Consider the following 19,185-nt stretch of genomic DNA (forward strand, 5'->3'; position numbering starts at 1 on the left):
CAACTTTCACAGCCATACATTACAATTGAGAAAACCATTGCCTTGACTATACGTACCTTTACCTTTACCTTTATTCTTTTATTGCTTTTAAAATAATGACAGAAAAATGGGGAAAAGTTTGGGCTGAGAGTTAGGTACTGGCCCAAAGTCACCCAGTTGGCTTTCATGCCTAGCTAAGGTAGGAGTAAAATTCTCAGGGTCCTGGTTTTTAAGCCAGCACCTTAACCACTACACCAAACTGATCCCAGTAAATGTTGATGGTGTACATGATAATAAAATTATTGTTATGCATTCAACCATAGCAAAGATTCATCTTGCACTTGCACATTGATTAAAAATTCATTTTTATGCATTTAGGTCTTGTTAACATGCTACTTTATTTACTTAAGAAACAGACAATTTACATGTGCACCATGAAGAAGAGACTTCCTCCAGAAAAAAGATGCTGCTAGAGTTCAGCTATAACTCAACAGATGTTTTAGTGTTCTTATAAAAATAAAAAGCATCATTAACAACAAAAAGTAGGAAGTAAGCCAAGCCAGATTATCCATTTCTTTCCCCCCTTCTCACATACAAGGATATATATGCAACACACAACAATAATTATAAATCCAGTCAAGATGTTTTCAAGGGTTAGCTCTTCCTCATATCAACTGAAATATCTTAGCTTACAATTTCAGTTTCAAGAAGTAGAAGAACACGAAATCCAATTCCAAGTAGTTGAAAGTTGAATTTAAATCTTGTTGTGGAGTCCTTGGTATTCTCTGAGCTAAGGAATTCCTGGAAGTTTGGCATTCAGACAAATCAGCCATTAATAGACACATAAAGATAAACCACATTTACACAGCATTTAAAAAGAAAATAAAAAAGCTAGGAAGGAAATAAAAAGACCAGAATTCATCCTCTCCAGTTACCAAAACCCAGAAAAGGTGGGAAAAGGGATTAACACCAGACAAACAATAAAGCAAAAAACAATACCCTAATGAAGGAACTACAAATGGAAAAAAAACATACCCCCCCACACACACTGGCAGGGCAAGCCTCTGTATCTAAACAGGGAGGAAACCCCACACTCACTAGTGCTGGTGATATTACCTAGTTGGGTAATGAAATGCCTGCAAGCAAACAATCAAGCTGAGGGAGCACCAAGGATTCCACAGTTGACTTATATATATTCTTTTCTATTCAATCTAATTATTCAGTTCTTGCCACTATGGAGTGCTTGACTTCTATTACAGTTACTATCTGAAGCTGCCGCAAGTATTTCAACAAAAAAACCATTTTCTAAAAAGGACAAGCTTTAAAGCCCCATATAGCACAGGGCTTGGTTATCTGTAGGACTACCTTTCCTTAAGGACGTCTGCCCATCCTACCAGGACAGATAGAGTGGACATACTCCTACCTAGTCCCTTTCCCTAAATATTGCCATCTGATGGGAGCAAGGAAGCATGCTTTTCCGTGGCAGCCCCTGCCCTATAGAACACTCTGCCCACCTGAAGTTTGATAGGTTTCTACCCTCTCAGCCTTCCATAAAGCTTTGAAGATCTGGCTTCCCCCCCCCCCAAGCACTGGGATAAGATTAAATTAGATAACTGCACATCAGAGGAGTTTGACTCGGTGAAAGGTTTTTGTTGTTTTTAATGTTTTAATGTGTTTAAGATTTATAGTCTTAATATGGTTTTATATGCTATTTTATCTTTTGATTGGGAGCTGCCAAGTTTTGGTTATAAGATGGGCAGCTACATAAATGCAAGAAAGAAAGAAAGAAAGAAAGAAAGAAAGAAAGGAAGGAAGGAAGGAAGGAAGGAAGGAAGGAAGGAAGGAAGGAAGGAAGGAAGGAAGGAAGGAAGGAAGGAAGGAAGAAAAAGAGTCTTAAATAGGACAAGCTTGTTTCAAAAGGATAGCTCTTAAGAACAATTTGTTTGATTTTAAGATGCTTTATTGTTATTCCAGTTATAACACATATGCATGCTAGGTTGATAATCCACTTTTTTTTCTGTAGTTGTAACAATAACAGAAAAGTTTCTGTGCAGTTTTCTTAGTTGTGGTATAGAGATGGCTTGTCTTCTGATTCCCCCCCCCCAAAATTCCCAATCTTTCCTACATCCCTGGGAGTTTTTTGCAGACTCCTTTCTGGACCTAATCCAATTTAGCCAATAATCCCAGTCAAAGTCAACAAGGTAATGGATTAATTATTTATTTAAACAGTTTATACAGCCATTTCATCTTACAGCAATAAATCTGGATGGTACAGCAATAAATCTGGATGGTGCAAAGTTTAAAATCAAAGCATAATATACATAGAACTCAAATAGTAGTAGTAGTAAATAATAATGATGATGATGTTGATGATGATGATGATGATGATGATGATGATAATAATAATAATAATAATAATAATAATAATAATAATAATAATAATAATAATAATAATATCATAGCATATGACTGGGTCTAAAATAAACCAGTTTTAATCCTTCAAGACCAAGCAAACAAATCCAAATCCACCAACAGGACTGGTTTAACTTCCCAGTCCAAGCCCAGAAAGCATTCAGGTTTATAATTCCTTGCAAGAACCCAGAATGCTCAGGGCCATCTGGAACATTGGGGGTGCTGTTCCATAAGGCAGGCCTTATGAAGAAAAAGCATATTGATTGGGTCTAAAACAATTCCTAGGTCCCACAAGATGAGATTAACTGAGGAAGGAACTTGGAATGTGTCACTCCTGCCCGTTTTGATGAGGCAACCAAAAACTCCCAGAAACAGATAGTCCTGCAAGTATCCTAGTCCAGTGATGGCAAACTTTTTAGAGACCGAGTGCCCAAACTGCAACCCAAAACCCACTTATTTATCACTGGGTGCCAGGTGGGCGTGGCCCGCTGGGTGGGCGTGGCTGTGGTGCTCATGGCAGACTGGGTGGGTGTGGCCAAGGTGGGCGTGATCACCTCAATGTTGCTCATGGGGAGGGACGCCTATGGGGGCCGGGCAGCATTGGGGGAGATCCAGGGGTTCTCTGGCAGGTGGGGTGGTGGGCAGGAGGCTCGTCCTTCGGGGTAAGGCGAGGCAAGGCGAGGCAGGGTGGGGGTGCCATTGTCACAGGGCAAGGTGAGGCGGGGGCCGGAGCAGGTGGGGCCTGACACCATCAGCCCCTGCACACAAAGGCCAGCGAGCACATGGGCACTGGGATGCATCTGGCCATGTGGGACCTCGGTGAGTTAGCAGGCAGCTGGTTAAAGAGGGACAGTTGCCATCTCCGGGGCATGGCGCGCGTGCCCACAGAGAGGGCTCTGAGTGCCGCCTCTGGCACGTGTGCCATAGGTTCGCCACCACTGTCCTAGTCCCTAGAGCTTTATACATGACAACCAGCATTATGAATTGTACCCACAAGCCTATTAGGAACCGGTGCCATTTTCAGAGCAGAGTGTCACACGTGACTTTATCATGAAATCTCCAAAACTGTCTACGTCCCTGCATTCTGCATTGCAACTTCTGAATAATCTTCAAGGGCAGCCCCACACTGAATGTGTTACAGTAATCTTGTTGAGAGGTGACTAAGACATGAGTTTTTGTGGGTAGGGCTTCCCAATCCAGAAATTGACACAACTGTGCAAAGGCTTTTGTAGCCAAGCTGCCAAGCTGTTCTCCAAGCAGGAGAGTCCAGAGTCCAGAAAGACTCCCAAATTGTGCACCAGCTGTTGCATGACAATGCTACCCCCTTTTAGGGATGACGATGAAAAGCCTCTGCATGCAGGGAGCCTCAAAATCACAGCCACTCAGTCTTACCAGGGGTGAGTTGGATCGTGCTCTTCCCCATCCAGACCCCACAGCAATAAGCCTCATTCTTTAGAGTTCTTGGGTGGCACATAGAAATTTTGCCAGGTAGCCAATAAAAGGAATACGTTAGGAAGCATAGGGTTGCTCTGCTAGAGCCTCATTTAGTTTTCATGTGTCATTAATTTATTTTTATTATAAAGTTATAGGCGCCCCTCAAGCTGGAAATGCTTGGGCCTCTTAGGATTTCTGAAAACCATGCCCCAACGGTTGAGAGGCATGCAATGCAATAAACGCTGACATTTCAGGGGACTCACTTACCCCAATAAGCGCAAATACAAACACACATGAGTACAGCCTTCAGAAATGCAATGGAACCTATTTTGAAATAAAGCCATATAACTTTATTCTGTAGCATACTTTCATGGAAGAGAGTCCAACTGAACTCAGTGCTTATTTCTAAGTAGATCTGCAGAAAATCAAGCTAAACAATTTGCCCCATTGCCATTCAAAGAATCAGACCACTGGTTTGGCAGTTTACAAAAACAATCCCTAAATAAATGAAAAAAAAATAGTTTATATTGGCTCTTGACTCAAGTTCAAATCAGAACCTAGCCAAGGATTTTGCTGGGTGGCCTTGGAAAAATCACACTATGTTGTCCTCGGTTTTTAATTTGTTAACTATTGAATGAATTACCACACCAACTTACTGTTGAGGAATAGGATGTGGCCATGCTGCCACCCACCTTAAAATTAATGGATATTATGGGAAATCTTTTAATTACATGGTACATCACAGTCTTGTACTGTACCGTATGCCAAAATAAGACAATACCGCATAGATACTGGTAGATGTACGGTAATCATCCAGTAATTTCCTTCCATGTGTTTTGATTTAGCTGCAATCCACAAACCACTTGAGTCAATGGAATGGCTTAGCCCCAGCAAAATGGAGATAACTGAAACCCAAATATGAAAAATTGAGATGTTTTTTAAATTGCACTTTATGGGGCACCATTGTTCAAATCATCTTGCATAGACAGATGGAGTTTCCTATTGAGCCTTTTTAAACAATGTAATCCTATGCACGTGCCTTTTTTAGATTTTTATCAGAAAGCTATAGTTGGTACGATTTACAAGCACTTGAGAAAGCTATGTACAAAGATGAACATCCCTCTTCAAATGCCCACAAAGAGGATTAGAGGGGGGAAAGCAATAGTAGTTAGGGATAAAAAAAATAATAATTTTGCCCCAGACACTGCTGGAAGCAAATGGAGGCAGATCCATGACACTTTGAATTAAAATCACATATGAAGTCCAGCTAAACTTCACTCCCCCCCCCTCTTAAAAACTGGAAGAGCGCAGGAGGGTTTCATTTAATTTACTGATAATTCAAAATAGCCATGAAGATCTTGCAGATTTCGTTAGCATTTAAAATGTTCCATATGCTCATAGCAATGTCACACTCTTTGAAGAAACGCTGTGGTCATATTGTGTGGACATTCCAAGAAGTGCTGCCTAATATTATAAGAATGTCACGGGTTTGTTTGGGATTGTAGACACACGAGTCAAATGATGTGTGAGGGTGTCTTTGCCCTACTAGGAGTTTGATTATTGGTCAACAGTTACCAAAGTTATACTTCAGTTTATTAACAAAAAACCCTAAACCTTAATATTCCAGTCAGCGTCTATTCAGTCCCACTTCTTAATCTGCAGACTAATTCCTGTTCATTTACTGACATATTTACAGAGTATTTCAGTACTTGTTTTTAGCTTTGTATCTGAGTCTTGTATGCTACTTTCACAGCTTATTGTTTGAGACATACAAAGAGCACCCTATAAATCAAGATATTATCTCTGCCAAAATGGGAGATGGGCTCTTTAACTACCCTCTCTTAACTTTCAATCCCTTTTTCTCTTAATCATTTTTCTCCTCCAGCATTCAGCCTTTGCTTCGTTCTCTACAGATAGATCCCTTTTCTGGCTACTGGACTGCTACCTCTTTACTTGTTCCTTTCTTTGTTGCAGAATTGCAGCTGCCTCTGCTTATCTTCTTCTCACTTCCCTGACATTCCTGGAAGTCTTTCTTCCACAGAAAATTGTGGCCTCCAGCAGACACACGGTCCACAGTGATTTCAGAAACAACTTCCATCTCTTCTTGTTTCTGTCAAACCTGTTTATCATTTAGCTAACTGGTAAGAAGGCAGAGCAAGTACAGAGATTTCTGTTGTGTCAGGAACAACCCTGAACCTCCCAGTCAGGGAAGGACTTGCATCTACCAGAGGTTCTGTGTGTCCGAACTAACCGAAGGAGACAGGAGGGGTGGGAGAAAAAGAGTTTTCTTTCCTAATCTTTTATAGCCAGCTTGTGTCATCCAAATGAAAGTAATATGGTAGTATAATTTGGTGAGTAAGATGAGCTGGCCTTTGCAGAAATATTCAGAAGAACAAATAATAACATTTTGTTTAACAATCAGTGTCAGATAAATAGTAGACATTTCTTTTTTTATTTAAGATGGAAATAAAGAAACACTGAAAACTACTGGATTTTTGGACATCATTCAATGAGGCAGTTTTCTTCTCTGGATCCACTCCACTGAGCTGTAAAGCATCTGAAGCCACTATATCTATATACTGTATATTTATACTGTATCTGCATCTACAGTATATCCATATCTATGTCTATATCTATATTTCTATAGAGACATCTATCTATCTATCTATCTATCTATCTATCTATCTATCTATCTATCTGTCTGTCTGTCTGTCTGTCTGTCTGTCTGTCTGTCTGTCTGTCTGTCTGTCTGTCGATCTATCTATCTATCTATCTATCTATCTATCTATCCATCCACACACACATACACACACACACACACTAGTACCCGCAGATCCTTAACAAATAGGACAAATATCTAATCTTTGAGTAGGCAGTTATCCAAAATTTCCTGAAAAAATGTAAGTGCTGTCCCAAACTGTTCCATTCCAATTCATTTGAATGCATCCGTACAGCATTTCCCAGTACAACATCCTTCAAATATATTAGACACAATTCCATCATCCCAGCCAGTGTAAGAGTTGACATCACATCCAAACAGCACTGAGTTATTGGAATCTGCATGAGAAATTGTGAACATGCTGAAGATAAAGTGGTACGTAAATCATACTTCATTGTTGGACAACATCCTCTCTCCCTCGGCACAAATTAATTAGGGAGGGGTGGGGAACAGAGGTTGCTGATCACCAGCATGGCTAAAGAGAATGACAGTCCAAGAAGTTATGGAAGACCACAGATTATCCATTTCTGGCTCAGAAGGAATAGAATTAATCATATAGTATCCTCTATGGTACTACCTCTTTTAACACATCACCATCACTGCCTCATTACTTTGTTCCTGCTTATTATTCTGCAGTGTAAAAACTATAATATCAGGTTGTGTCACCTGAGCAACAAGATGTCTTTTAGAGTTCACGACCTATTTGGTCAAGGACAGTCACCTATTCAAGGAGTCAAGATCTTCTCATTTTTAATGAGACACCAGGAGGAGGCGATAACTAAGCCCAATAAATAGAAAATCTGCAGTAAGCAAGAATCGTCAACTTCAGAGCCCTTGTTCAGAAAGATGAAAACAGCTCAGCACAAACACCTGGCAACTACTGAATGCTCTAGAGTCTAGATCCTACCAACCCCAGCATTTGTGATCTAAGATAGCTACCTTACTCTATCTAATAACAAGGTCATTTATTAATGCAGTATTTTACAAATACAGATAAGAGTCTTTGACTTCTATGATTTGGATGAGGAGATAGATGGGGAACTCATCAAATTTTCAGATGACACCAAGATGGCAGACTTGAACATTAGGCGTTATCTAACAAAATAAAATTTAATGGAGTCATTAAGCAAGGAGATCACATGTAATGAACCGGTCCATTACAGTCATAAGTTGAAGAGTAGCTGCATTTCTCCAGAAACAAATGTACACTCTTTCTCTTTTCCTTTTTAAATAACATTTTATTAAAAATTTAAATACAGAGTAAGAATGAATCAGAACTAATATTTAGTATGAAACTAGGGGGAAAATGAGAGAAAGAAGAAAAGAGTGCAAAAATAAAATAAAAAAGAATTGTAATGACGTGACTTCTGATTTTATTTTACAGCAGCTATAAGTATAAATATAAAATAACCACTTACTCTATTGTTACAGCATTGTTTACATTTTTTCTGTAATCTATTATTCATATTCTAATCCTCAAAACCATGTATCATGACCACCCATTCCTCCATTGTGGGTAAAGTCGAATCTTTCCACCTTTGTCAATATACTAATCTCACAGCGGTCATCATATATGAAAACAAAGTTCCATAATTTTTTTCCCAGCTGCTTATCCATCAATGCCAAAAAAAAAAAAAAAAAATCTCTGGTTTCAGTTGTATCTGAGTGTTTAAAATCTTTCTATTATTGTATATAATTGATTCCAAATTTTTCTAACTTTTTTATACATCCACCAAGCATTATAAAATGTTCCTTCTTGTTGGTTACATTTCCAGCATAGTTTTTAACCCCTTTTTCTTTTCCTGACTTTTTTTTTTTAATGGACCTTTACTGAAAGTTATCCCAAATTTCAGCTGAACATGTTTTTCTATTTGGCTTGACTAAATTCCTTAGTTGCCCTCGGAGCTTAAGGATATATAAATTTATTTGTTCATATAATTGACTTCTTTCTGTTGCTGGCAATCATGCCTGTAGGATCAGAGATTCTTGCCAAAGCTTGCTCTACAGCCCCCCCCCCTTTTTTTTTTTTTTTTTAAAAAAATCAATTTTCAAATCAGGAAAGTTTGCTTCTTTAGCAATGTAAATTGTTGTAGAAGAGGAAACTTCTATTAATGCCAAGGTTATGTACATCATTTTCTCATATATCCACATACTGTACAGCATTGTTGAACTATAGCCACAAAGTCAAATGAATAGTCAGATTTCAGTTTGGGAATCTTTCATGTACCCTTCCTTATGCAGAGGCTAAAAAACTTGCAGATAAGGGGATCTACAGATAATAAGCACACTACGAGAGTGGTTTGGTGCCATAAAGTTGAAAAGGAAATGCTTCCATCAGGTGCACCCAGCCACACAAGAAATTATCGGTTTCATTTGGCTGCACCAAACCAGGTTTGAATGCCAACAGGGGCCAAAGTATTTATTAAGGAAAACGTCAGACCCTTCCAGTGTTAATCACTGCTGTCTGCCTGGGTCTAGTTAACCATTTTTATAAACAGCCTGGAACCATTAAACCCCGCAATACATCTTTTTGACTAGCTTGCAGCTTATAGCAAATGTTTACATATGTAGGATAATCAGCTGCTTTTGACACACACTGTGTCTCAAAAGACACTCATTATCTCCTGACTTCAGCACCAAGAGACTATTTCCCTTGAAAGCCACTTCATACAAACCACAATAGTTGCACATCTCACAAGTCTTCTAGTGTCATAACAACATAATGCAGACCCTAGCAGATACACCAAGTATGTATTGTTGATACAACGATAGTATAATCACTGCAGAAATGTCTCAGCAATTTCACACTTTTACACTGCCAATGCACTATGTTTCAAATGTACTATGCTTAGCTTTTATATGGAAGCCCTTCAAGCTCATGGCTGTATTCCAATCAAAAACACAGGCATATTTTTCTGATTATGATTCAGCTACATAATTTGCATATCCAAACTCTTTTAATAGTTAGCATGCTCTTTCTCAAATTGTTTTTTGGTTTACCTTGAGGCCCACCCATTGTATGTTAACAAGAAGTATAATCTGCCTCATTACTTTTTCCCTTTTGCCCTAACGTTACCTTACTATAGTGCTATGCGGCATTATTCTTTTGTGCTACAAATATTTAAATTTTCTTTTCAAGATAAATTTTGAATTATTAACCTTTAGAAATATTCAAGAGATTAAGGTTTGAATTCTGCAAACAATACAAGTCATAGAAGGTAATATCAGTTATTTAAGCTTGGTTGAACTCCAAACAACCAATTTTAAGTGGTGTTAAGTAGAGTTGAATCTTGTTATTTGAATGAATATATGCAAATTTGGAAAGCGGAAGAAAATACTGGAAGAAGGCAATGTCAAGCCACTTGTACAGTTGCCAAGAAATCTACCTGGAAGTGCATATGCTGTCAGCCAGAATCAAGCTCAACTTAGAGGAGACTTTATATTTAATAAAGGTAAGCATCCCAAAAATGTTTTTTCAAAAGGCAAGTGGACTTTCTTTGTTTTTCCTTGAAGACGTTTTGCATCTCATCTAAGAATCCAAGAAGCTAGTTCTGTTCAGTTCAGTTCAGTTCTGAACTGAAGAAGTTCTTGGTTGAGAAGCGGAATGTCTTCAAGAAAGAACAAAGAAAGCCCAATTGTCCTTTGAAAAAATCACCTTTGGGACAACGATGACCTGGATGACCGGCAATCTTCATAGACATAAAGGTAAGCATGTTTCTGTTTCCTCTTGAAAACATTTTTCATTTACAAATCATAAATAAATCATAATCTTGGGGGTATAAGCAAAATGTAAGATGTGCTTGGGGAAGAAAACAAAACCCAGAGCATTATTCTAGGTTTCAGCAAACAAAACAACAAGCAGTCCTGAAGGTGCTTTTTAAAGAGGCAATTGGACTTTCTTGTCTTTCTTTGAAGACATTCCACTTCTCATCCAGGAAGCTTCTTCAGTTCTGACAGGATGGTGGGGATTGGAAGGATGTATATTCCTTGCAGACCAGACCAGCTGAATCCACGTGGAATGGCCAGCTGAATGTGGCTGTTTCATAGTTGAAATGGTTTGTGTATGGAACCAGGAACATTTTTCATCTAATCCATTTTACCTAATCCCGGAGAGAAGCAACCTGGAATTAAGGAGAAACTTCCTAACAGTGAGGACAATTAACCAGTGGAACAGCTTGCCTTCAGAAGTTGTGGGTGCTTCATCACAGGAGGTTTTTAAGAAAAGACTGAAAAGGGTTTAGGATCTCCTGCTTGCACAGGGGGTTGGACTAGAAGACCTCCAAGGTCCCTTCCAGTTCTATTCTGATTGATTTTATTGATAAAAAGAATATTGGTCTTCCAATGCTACTATCTGCAGAATATCAGAATTCTATATAAAGCAAATCACTTACAAAATCTTCCATTTCCAAGGTGATATTTCATAGGCTTTCACTTAAAAGAGAATGGCACACTAAAATGATGCAATGCGTAACCATAAAACCTGCCAGCAGTGCTTTTGTATATTACACAATACCGCTTGGCTAATAGAAGACAAAATGTACTAGAAAATGGCTATGCTATCTTTATATGGCAACTATTTCTACAGTGCCAGAAAACTTTCACATTATTTCAATATTCATATCAATTCTGTCTTGCAAACACTTGAGTCACATCCAATTTGAAGAAAAGAAACACCAATTTGCTCTTAGAATAACTTCTACAATAACTGCCTAGGCCAATGTTTCCACAATCATAGACCACAAAATAAATGTTTGGAAAAACGTGCAGCTCGCTCAGTTAAACAAACATCCTCTCCATGAAAGAATATAAATAAATAAAATAAAATAATTATGATTGCACTTGTGTATGCTTTTCTGTCCTATCCAGCAGGGCCTTTTAAACTAACTTTTGTATACAAAAAATTAATCCAGATTTCTGGATAAGAATTCAAATTGAACCCGCATTCATGGCTTTATTTGACATTATTATCAATACAAGTAGTCCTTGACTTACAACCACAACTGGCCCAAAATTTGTTGCTAAGCAAGATTGTGAGTTTTGTTCCCATTTTACAATCTTTCTTGCCAAAGTTGTTAAGTAAATCACTGTGGTTGTTAAGTTGGGTAATACAGTTGTTAAGTGACTCTGGCTTCCCCACTGACTTTGCTCTTCCAAAGGTTGTAAAAGGTGATCACATGACCTGGGACACTGCAAATGTCATAAATATGAGTCAGTTGCCAAATGTCTGAATTTTGATCACGTGACCACGGAGATGCTGCAGCGGTCGGGTGAAGAACACTCATAAGTCACTTTTTTCAGTGCCATTGTAACTTTGAACGGTCACTAAATGAACTGTTATAAGTCAAGGACTACCTGCATTTGGGGATGTTCTCCTCAGAAATGATTTAGCACAACTTGTAACATCATCCAGAGGGTCTGCTTGGAGTTGCATCTTCTCAACAGCATGAGCGATGGCCCTGATGTTCTGGAATATTCCATCTAGCCTCTCACCACTGGGTGTTGTGAAACCCACTAATTTTTAATGGCCATTCATCTACTGATCTAGGATTTTGTTTTGAAGTTAGTTTATTAGGCCAGTGGGAGTTATGATCTGGGGAATGTCTTGGTTTTACGGGTAATGATTTTACTCTGTAAAATGCTCAGAGACTTTTTTAAAAAAAATTTGCTTCACATACAAGGCACACAAAGTTAAAACTGAGACTCTGTCTCCACCCCATTGTACATTGGCTTCTTCCTTAGATATTTTTGTTAATATAATGTAAATATTTATCACATTATTGTTTTAATGTTTTACATTGTGGTTTTTATCTTGAGTCGCTTGATAGCAAAATGGGCAACATATGAATTGAACTGAATGAATGAATGAATGAAAACACACAAAAATACCAAAAAAAACCCCAAAACACACAACAAAAACGATTACAACACATGAAAAACATTACAACACAAGAAAAACCATTGCAACACATTAAAACAGCAAAAACTATTAAAAACATAATCTGCCAGAATATAATGCAAATTTACCAACAATATAGTCTTTCACAGGCTCTACACTACCACTATCATTAGGCAAGATGGCAAAGTCAAGTCTTCAGGCTCTTCCTAAAGGCCAGAAAGTAAAGACCAATCTAAGTCCCGGAGGAATAATGTTCTAAATATGAAGGAAGAGTATAACTTTAAAAAAAATAAACAAATTAATAATAAATCTTCACATCGTAAAATGTACAAAGAGGTGCGAGGATCTATAGCCCACCTGGAAGGCCATGTTTAGATACTCACAATCATATTTCTTATTTGTGCTTTCATGAGATCAAAATTCCACTTAACATACTCAAGTTAGAAACTGCCTTTGATTTTTTGCGTTCTGAATTTTAGTATTACTAGTTGTACCTAACTTGTTTGTTTCAGTAAGCTTTCCTGCTACTGAAACATTATCACAAATTAGTAATTCAAACCCAGCATGAATGTAACAAACTGGAAAAAAATATTATGTATAAACAGCAGACGGTCCAGGATTTGTACAAGATAAGACCCTTTCTCAGCAGAAGAGTGATTGCAAGTAATGAATTGTTACTTTGTATTAAGAGTTCTCAAAGTTATTTTTTATATTTTAATATGTATGATTTACTTAATATTGCCTTATTTTATTTAATATACAATTGCTTTAAAATAAATGTTCATTTGAAAGTATAGAGCTTAATATTATTCTACAGTATTATATTGTCCTGGACTTTTAATTTAGAGTATCCTTATTTTATATTATATTATCAATTGTAGTATAGTGTTTTATTTATTTAGCAAATTTATCTAGCTGCCCTTCTCATAAGCAGGTCTCTGGACAGTGTATAAGAAAAAGAACATTAAAACAAATCTAAAACAATAGTTAACAATTAATTAATAATCCATTAAACACAAATGCAGTAGTCCTTATTTAGCCATCACATTTGGGACTGATAACTATCATTGAGTGAAGCAGCCACTAAGTGAAACTGCTTATTGATCTTATTTCAGCTTTCCTTTGCTTTAGAGACCTGCAAAGGTCATAAATGGGAGGACAGGTTGATGACAGTACTTTGTTATCAATGTTGTAACTTGAAACAGTTGCTAAATGAGGCAGTCACTAAACCAAGAGAATTCTAAATTAGACAACTCTAAATCAGGATTACTGTATAAATAAGACTGTAGGTAAAAGGACTAACATCTTACAAATGTACGTATCTTGCATCAACTCATGGACTCTATTTCCATGAAATCCCCAACATGTTATTGTATCAATTGCTGTTTTATTCTATAGTTGGTACTAAGATATTAGCACAATAAAGAAAACAATTACTATTCCACTATTATCCTTCCCTGTCTCACAGCCTCCAGAGAGGAACAAAGAAAATGCCCAGTTGAGCACCACCAATCCACAAGCTCCTTAGATTGACCCTTTTAGGGAACTGGAATTCATTTAACTTCAAGAGTTCTACAACATCAAAAGAACTGAGTGGTGGTGAACATCAGGATGCAGATGGCAAGAAGACAGCTGAATGGTAGTGAACTTATTGAATGTGGCAAGTGGGCAAAGACCAAGTCACCAGTGGTGAATACAAGAAGGCTGAAGACCCTTGCCGTGGATCCTCATGGATTATCGGTGGTTTGTGGATTATCAGAGTTTAACCATTGGTTTAGGCATTGCTATATTGTAATTAAAACACAACTTCTATGCTGAAGGGAAATATTGGTTCCCATGTATTAAAAAAAGCTGTAATAAAAGTCTCTGCCTTCCTCCTCCACCAGGATGTTCTTCTCAATTCCAGGAGAGAGTAACCATAAACTATAGCGGTTAGATTTTCAACACTATACATATTGGTAAATTTTGTAAATAGTAAAGCAACAGCATTAACCTTTAGCTACGAGCACATTCTGTAATTCTGAACACAATAAGCATACATTATGCAAGAACAAGGATTGCTAGCAAGTTGGCAGGAAGCTATTTACAAAGCCATTGCTATGATTCATAATTTGAATTTTAAATACAAATTAAAATGTTTGGACTATACTTAGGGAGTACAGAACTTACATGGAAACAAAATCAGTTAAAATGTAAATTAGATCGTCATCATATTAATTAAAGAAACAGATTTCAGTGGGACTTAATGAATATTCAAGATGTTTTGGTTTGTGTTTCCTAGCTATTTTCAGAGTCATTGGAAAACACTTCAAAACCAAGACCAAAAAGACTATCAATAGCAGAATTAATTACCTTCCCAAAAAACCCAATGGTAGATCAGGTTACAGAGTTCTGAATAGAAGTGATTGTGGATTTTCCCATATATCTTGTTTTTTCTATGTTAAACTTAAAAGAAAACAGGAGATATCTTTTACGACCCTTATCTGTGATTTTTTTTTTAAAAAAAATCAAAATTATCAAACAAAAAGAAATAGAATTTGTAGTTCTGATATATAAGCGTGCCAGGATTGCACAGGACTTCAGATTCTCTTGCAATAAGAATAGTTCAGAGCACATGGAGCATGAACATATCATCCATTTGTAACTTTTTAAAGCAGACATGTCTTTTGCCTGGCTCATATGACAGTGCCGAAAACATCTCTAGGATTTCATGTTTTAATTATACTGAGTTATCAGTGGCCAGGCTTATAGGAGCTTCTGACAATCAGCTGTAATCAGAAATATACAAAGGTCCAACAGCCTGCCTTCTTACACATCAAAAGACTTTTTCCCTTGTGCGTGGGAATATTACATGCACTTTTATGTAAAACTATTGTGAGGGTGGAGAGAAGACAATAAATGAGGGGAAATTCATTTCAGGATAAAATGAACAAGCTTATCTGTGAAATGCCTTAGCACAGCTTTTATGTTAGGTCCAATTTATAACTTCAAGCCAGAATGAACTTGGAAGGAAGCAGTGATCGCCTCACAAGCGCTAACTGGAGAGCTGTATATAAAAGCACGCAAGCACGCAATGGGCAAATGAGAAGAAACTTCAGGCACTCAAAGCTCTTGCAGTTTAATCCTCCACCTGCCCATTTGTAACTGCTCACTGCCAGCTTCACAGCTGTTTGAAGTCAGGATGAACAATAGGCGACCTTGGGTTCAAATCAGAGAACTGAACAAGGATTGCCTGCATCCAGAAACACGTTAAAGCCGTGCCTGTCTTCACTATTGAGTTAGTTGTTTTCTCTCACCCAAGAGTCAACAAAAGCTATAGGGCATGAACACTGCTGTTCCTACCGCCGACCCCCATCCTGCCTCTGCCTGATCTCTGCCCATCACCTGATCTCTCACCAAGTCACCTTGACGAACTCCAGCAGTTGCATGTAACTTGAGATGGTCAAAATAAATAGTAATGAAACACCTGTACGGTTTAGGAAGATTTAAGCCTTTCTCAGAAAAAAATGAGATTCCCAAATGGCACCAAGGTTAAGGGCAAGTGAGGAAGGGTTCCCAGAATCGAAGAAAAGAACCCATCAGTTTCCCATCCATGCTGGGATGATGGGAACAGACAGAGTCAGGCTCTGAATTCCTCAAAGATCCATAACGATAGAAAGTTACGTTCCCTGAAAAAGTTCTCCGAGGATGAGCTCCAGAACCAGCCCAAAAGCTCAGAAGACAAAACCTTTGGTCCCAGTGACCGACCCAGATTGGATCCTGCGACGTTATCCTGGGACACGGTATTACCCGCCTTCATTCGTGATCCATAACTTTATCCTAAACTTTTTTTTTTTTAAAGTTTTTTTATTTATAATACAATGAAAACAAAAATGGACCTACGTGGCATTCCAGAGTAAATATTCCTAACAGTTTGTTTCTCGTGATACAAAAAATTAAATACATCCTCCTTAACCTCTATATACACCTCCTTCTTCTACACAATACAGTTATATATACAATTATATGTACCATTAAATTTATTTTATTTATTTATTTTTTAGATTTATATCCCGCCCTTCTCCTTGCGGACTCAGGGCGGCTAACAACCGGGTAAAAATACAAAAATACAAAAAAACATACATTTGTTTCAATGGGATTGAAACAAATGTATGTTTCAATCCCATCGTTAGCTTAAGATCCGAGCGGTTCTCCTTGATTCATACCAGCGATAAAAATGTGTCCCAGGTTTCGAAATATTCCAGTTCTGTCTTATCTTTCATAGCCATCGCAAGCCTTTATCCTAAACTTAAGGGACTAATCCACCTCTTTCTCTTTCTTGCCTCTGCTCTCCCTTCCCACCTTTGGTTGAGGCTGGAGCCAAAAAAAAAAGCAAGCAGCGCTAAAGAGGCGCTCCTTCCTCTTAAACCCGATAAGGCTTTGCGGTGTGTCTTCGGTACTACAAGGCAAGGGCAACCTTCAGCCAACGGGCTCGGAGTCCCGCTTTCAAACGCCGCAACAGCGCCTTTCCGAGCTGACGGGTGGGCTCCGAGGAGGGCCCGTCCGCTCCAACCTGGGCTCTTACGAGAAGCTGCCATTCTCTCCCCCCCCCCCTCCCGCCACCCGCTCGGCAGCTCCTTCACTCTCGGGCGCGGCTGGCGAAGGCTCGAGCGCGCGGCGGCGGCGGCGGCGGCGCCACTCACCTGAAGCAGGTGCTGAGCTCCCCGCCGGGCTTCAAACACGGGTATTTGGTGGTGGCGACTTTGCTCTCGGAGCACACTTCCCTGCGAGGCGGACAGAAGGAGAGAGAGACAAGGCGGCTCAGTGGCCAAAAGGAGCGTCGGAAGCGGCGCAGCGCGGGTTGGGAAAAAACCAGACGCGGGGCAAATGCGAAGGGGGGGGGGGAAAACAACAACAACAACAACAACAAAAAAGCGCGGGCGCGGCTGGGCCCCTCCCTGCCACCCACCTGTCGCTCTCCTCAGCTTCCTCGCGGTAGGTCCACGCGTGCCCGAGCGCCGCCAGGAGCAGCAGCAGCAGCAGCCAGAGGCGCAGGCTCCGCGAGGGCGAGCGCAGCGCGAGCAGCAGAAGGCGCCTGGCACCTCCCCCGCCGTCGCCGCGCGGCACCATCGGGCGTCCCTCGGAGCTCGCGATCCGCGCCTCACGGGCTCTGGCCGCCGCCGCTGCCGCCGCCGCCGCCGGGCGCGCTGCAGGCGAGGGAGGAGGCGGAGAGGCCGCTGCCTCCCCCCCGCCCCCGCGGCGGGACGGCAGGAAAGCGGAGCGGGCAGGGCTGAGAAGGGGCCACCAGATGCCGCCCAGGGGCGAGCGGAGAGCGGGCTGGCCTGGCCGGGCGAGGGACGACGAGGAGGAGGAGGGAGGGAGAGAGGGAGAGAGGCGGACGGGCGGCGGGAAGAGACGGCGGCGGCGGCGGGCGGCTCGTCTGAAGCTCGCCGGGCAGGAGACGTGGAGGGCCGAGGACCGGGGTCAGCAGCTGGTGTCTGGGTGGGACGCGGGGAGAAAAGGAAGGCGCGCGCGCGCTGCCTTCTGAGAAAGGGGCCCTCCTGAGGCGCAGCGGTTGCCCCTCGACATGAAAGGGTTCCGCCCCAGATGTGGACCTGGGAAAGATCCCGGCTCTGGGTTCAAGGCAGGGCAGGCGGGCCAAGCCCAGCCGCTTCCCCCTGAGGTACTGGAGAAAAGGCGGACGGGTGTGTGTGTGTGTGTGTGTGTGTGTGTGTGTGTGGGCTTTTCTAAGTCTAGCGGCTGGAAGCCGTCGAGAGGAGAAGTGGGCCGAGCGAGCCGCCCTCGAAAAAGCCGCGAGCTGGGGGCGGTGGGGGGGGGGAGAAGCGGGGCGAGCCGGCTGGCAAGGGACCGTTTGTGCAACCTGCAGGTCAGGATAGGCGCTTTCCAGAGAGGCGGGGGAGGGGCTTTCGCGGGAGGGGTTAGGAAGGCCGGGCACGAGGAATCGGGACCCGGGAGGGGGAGAAAGAGCGAAAAGGCAGACCCGGCACCCGGAGCACGGGTGGCGGGGGGAGAGGGGGGGCTTTGAACCCGGAGGTTGCAGATCGGTAACTGAAGACCCGAATGGAAAGTTGCAGATGGGCAAACTGGGGGCCCAGGAAAGGTGGCGGTGGAGCACCGGGAAAGGTTATTGGAGACCAGGAGTTGGTAGGGTTGCCAGGTGTCCACTATTTGAGCGGACAGTCCACTTTTTTCACATTATGTTCATTATTTTTTTTTCACAAAATAGTGGACATTTTTTTTTATTCAAAAGCTTTATGATGAAATGGTACGTAATCTAAAGCTGTACAGTCTACTTTTTTTACTACTTAACACCCCCCCCCCCCGCTTGTCCGCTATTTTTTGGAAGCAGACCTGGCAACCCTAGGAGTTGGAAAACGTTCAGATGGTGACAAGGCAGTTGTTACCTTTCTAACCACGAGATTAGACTTTCTCTTGAGTTATTCGGATATAACAGGTCATCCTCAACTTCCCACCCACAATGGAGCCCAAGATTTCTGTTGCCAAGTAAGAAAAATGTCTTAAGTGGGTTTTGCCCCATTTTTACGAATTTTCTGGCCGCGTTTGTTAAGGGAATTGTTGCAGTTGTTAAATTAGTGACACTTAAATTAGTAACACGGTTGTTAAGAGAATCTGGTTTCCCCGTTGACTTTGCTTGTCGGAAGGTCGCAAAATGGGATTGCATCATCCCAGCACACCGCAACCGTCATAAATGTGAGTCAGTTGTCAAGTATCTGAATGCAAATCA

General features: G+C 40.7%; 1 protein-coding gene across 1 annotated transcript in view; it reads right to left on the reverse strand.

Moving 5' to 3' along the window:
• CCBE1 (collagen and calcium binding EGF domains 1) overlaps nt 1-17,549 on the reverse strand; it is a 164,100-nt gene extending 146,551 nt beyond the window's left edge. The window contains exons 1-2 of the mRNA XM_015819795.1: nt 17,389-17,549; nt 17,123-17,203 (exon numbers count right to left, since the gene is read on the reverse strand). Of these exons, the coding sequence (XP_015675281.1) occupies nt 17,123-17,203; nt 17,389-17,549 (242 nt within the window). The remainder of the gene's footprint in view (nt 1-17,122; nt 17,204-17,388) is intronic.
• Between the last annotated feature and the right edge of the window lie 1,636 nt (nt 17,550-19,185).

Source organism: Protobothrops mucrosquamatus, unplaced genomic scaffold (assembly GCF_001527695.2).
Source record: "Protobothrops mucrosquamatus isolate PMUCROS unplaced genomic scaffold, P.Mucros_1.0 scaffold990, whole genome shotgun sequence".
Taxonomy (NCBI): domain Eukaryota; kingdom Metazoa; phylum Chordata; class Lepidosauria; order Squamata; family Viperidae; genus Protobothrops; species Protobothrops mucrosquamatus.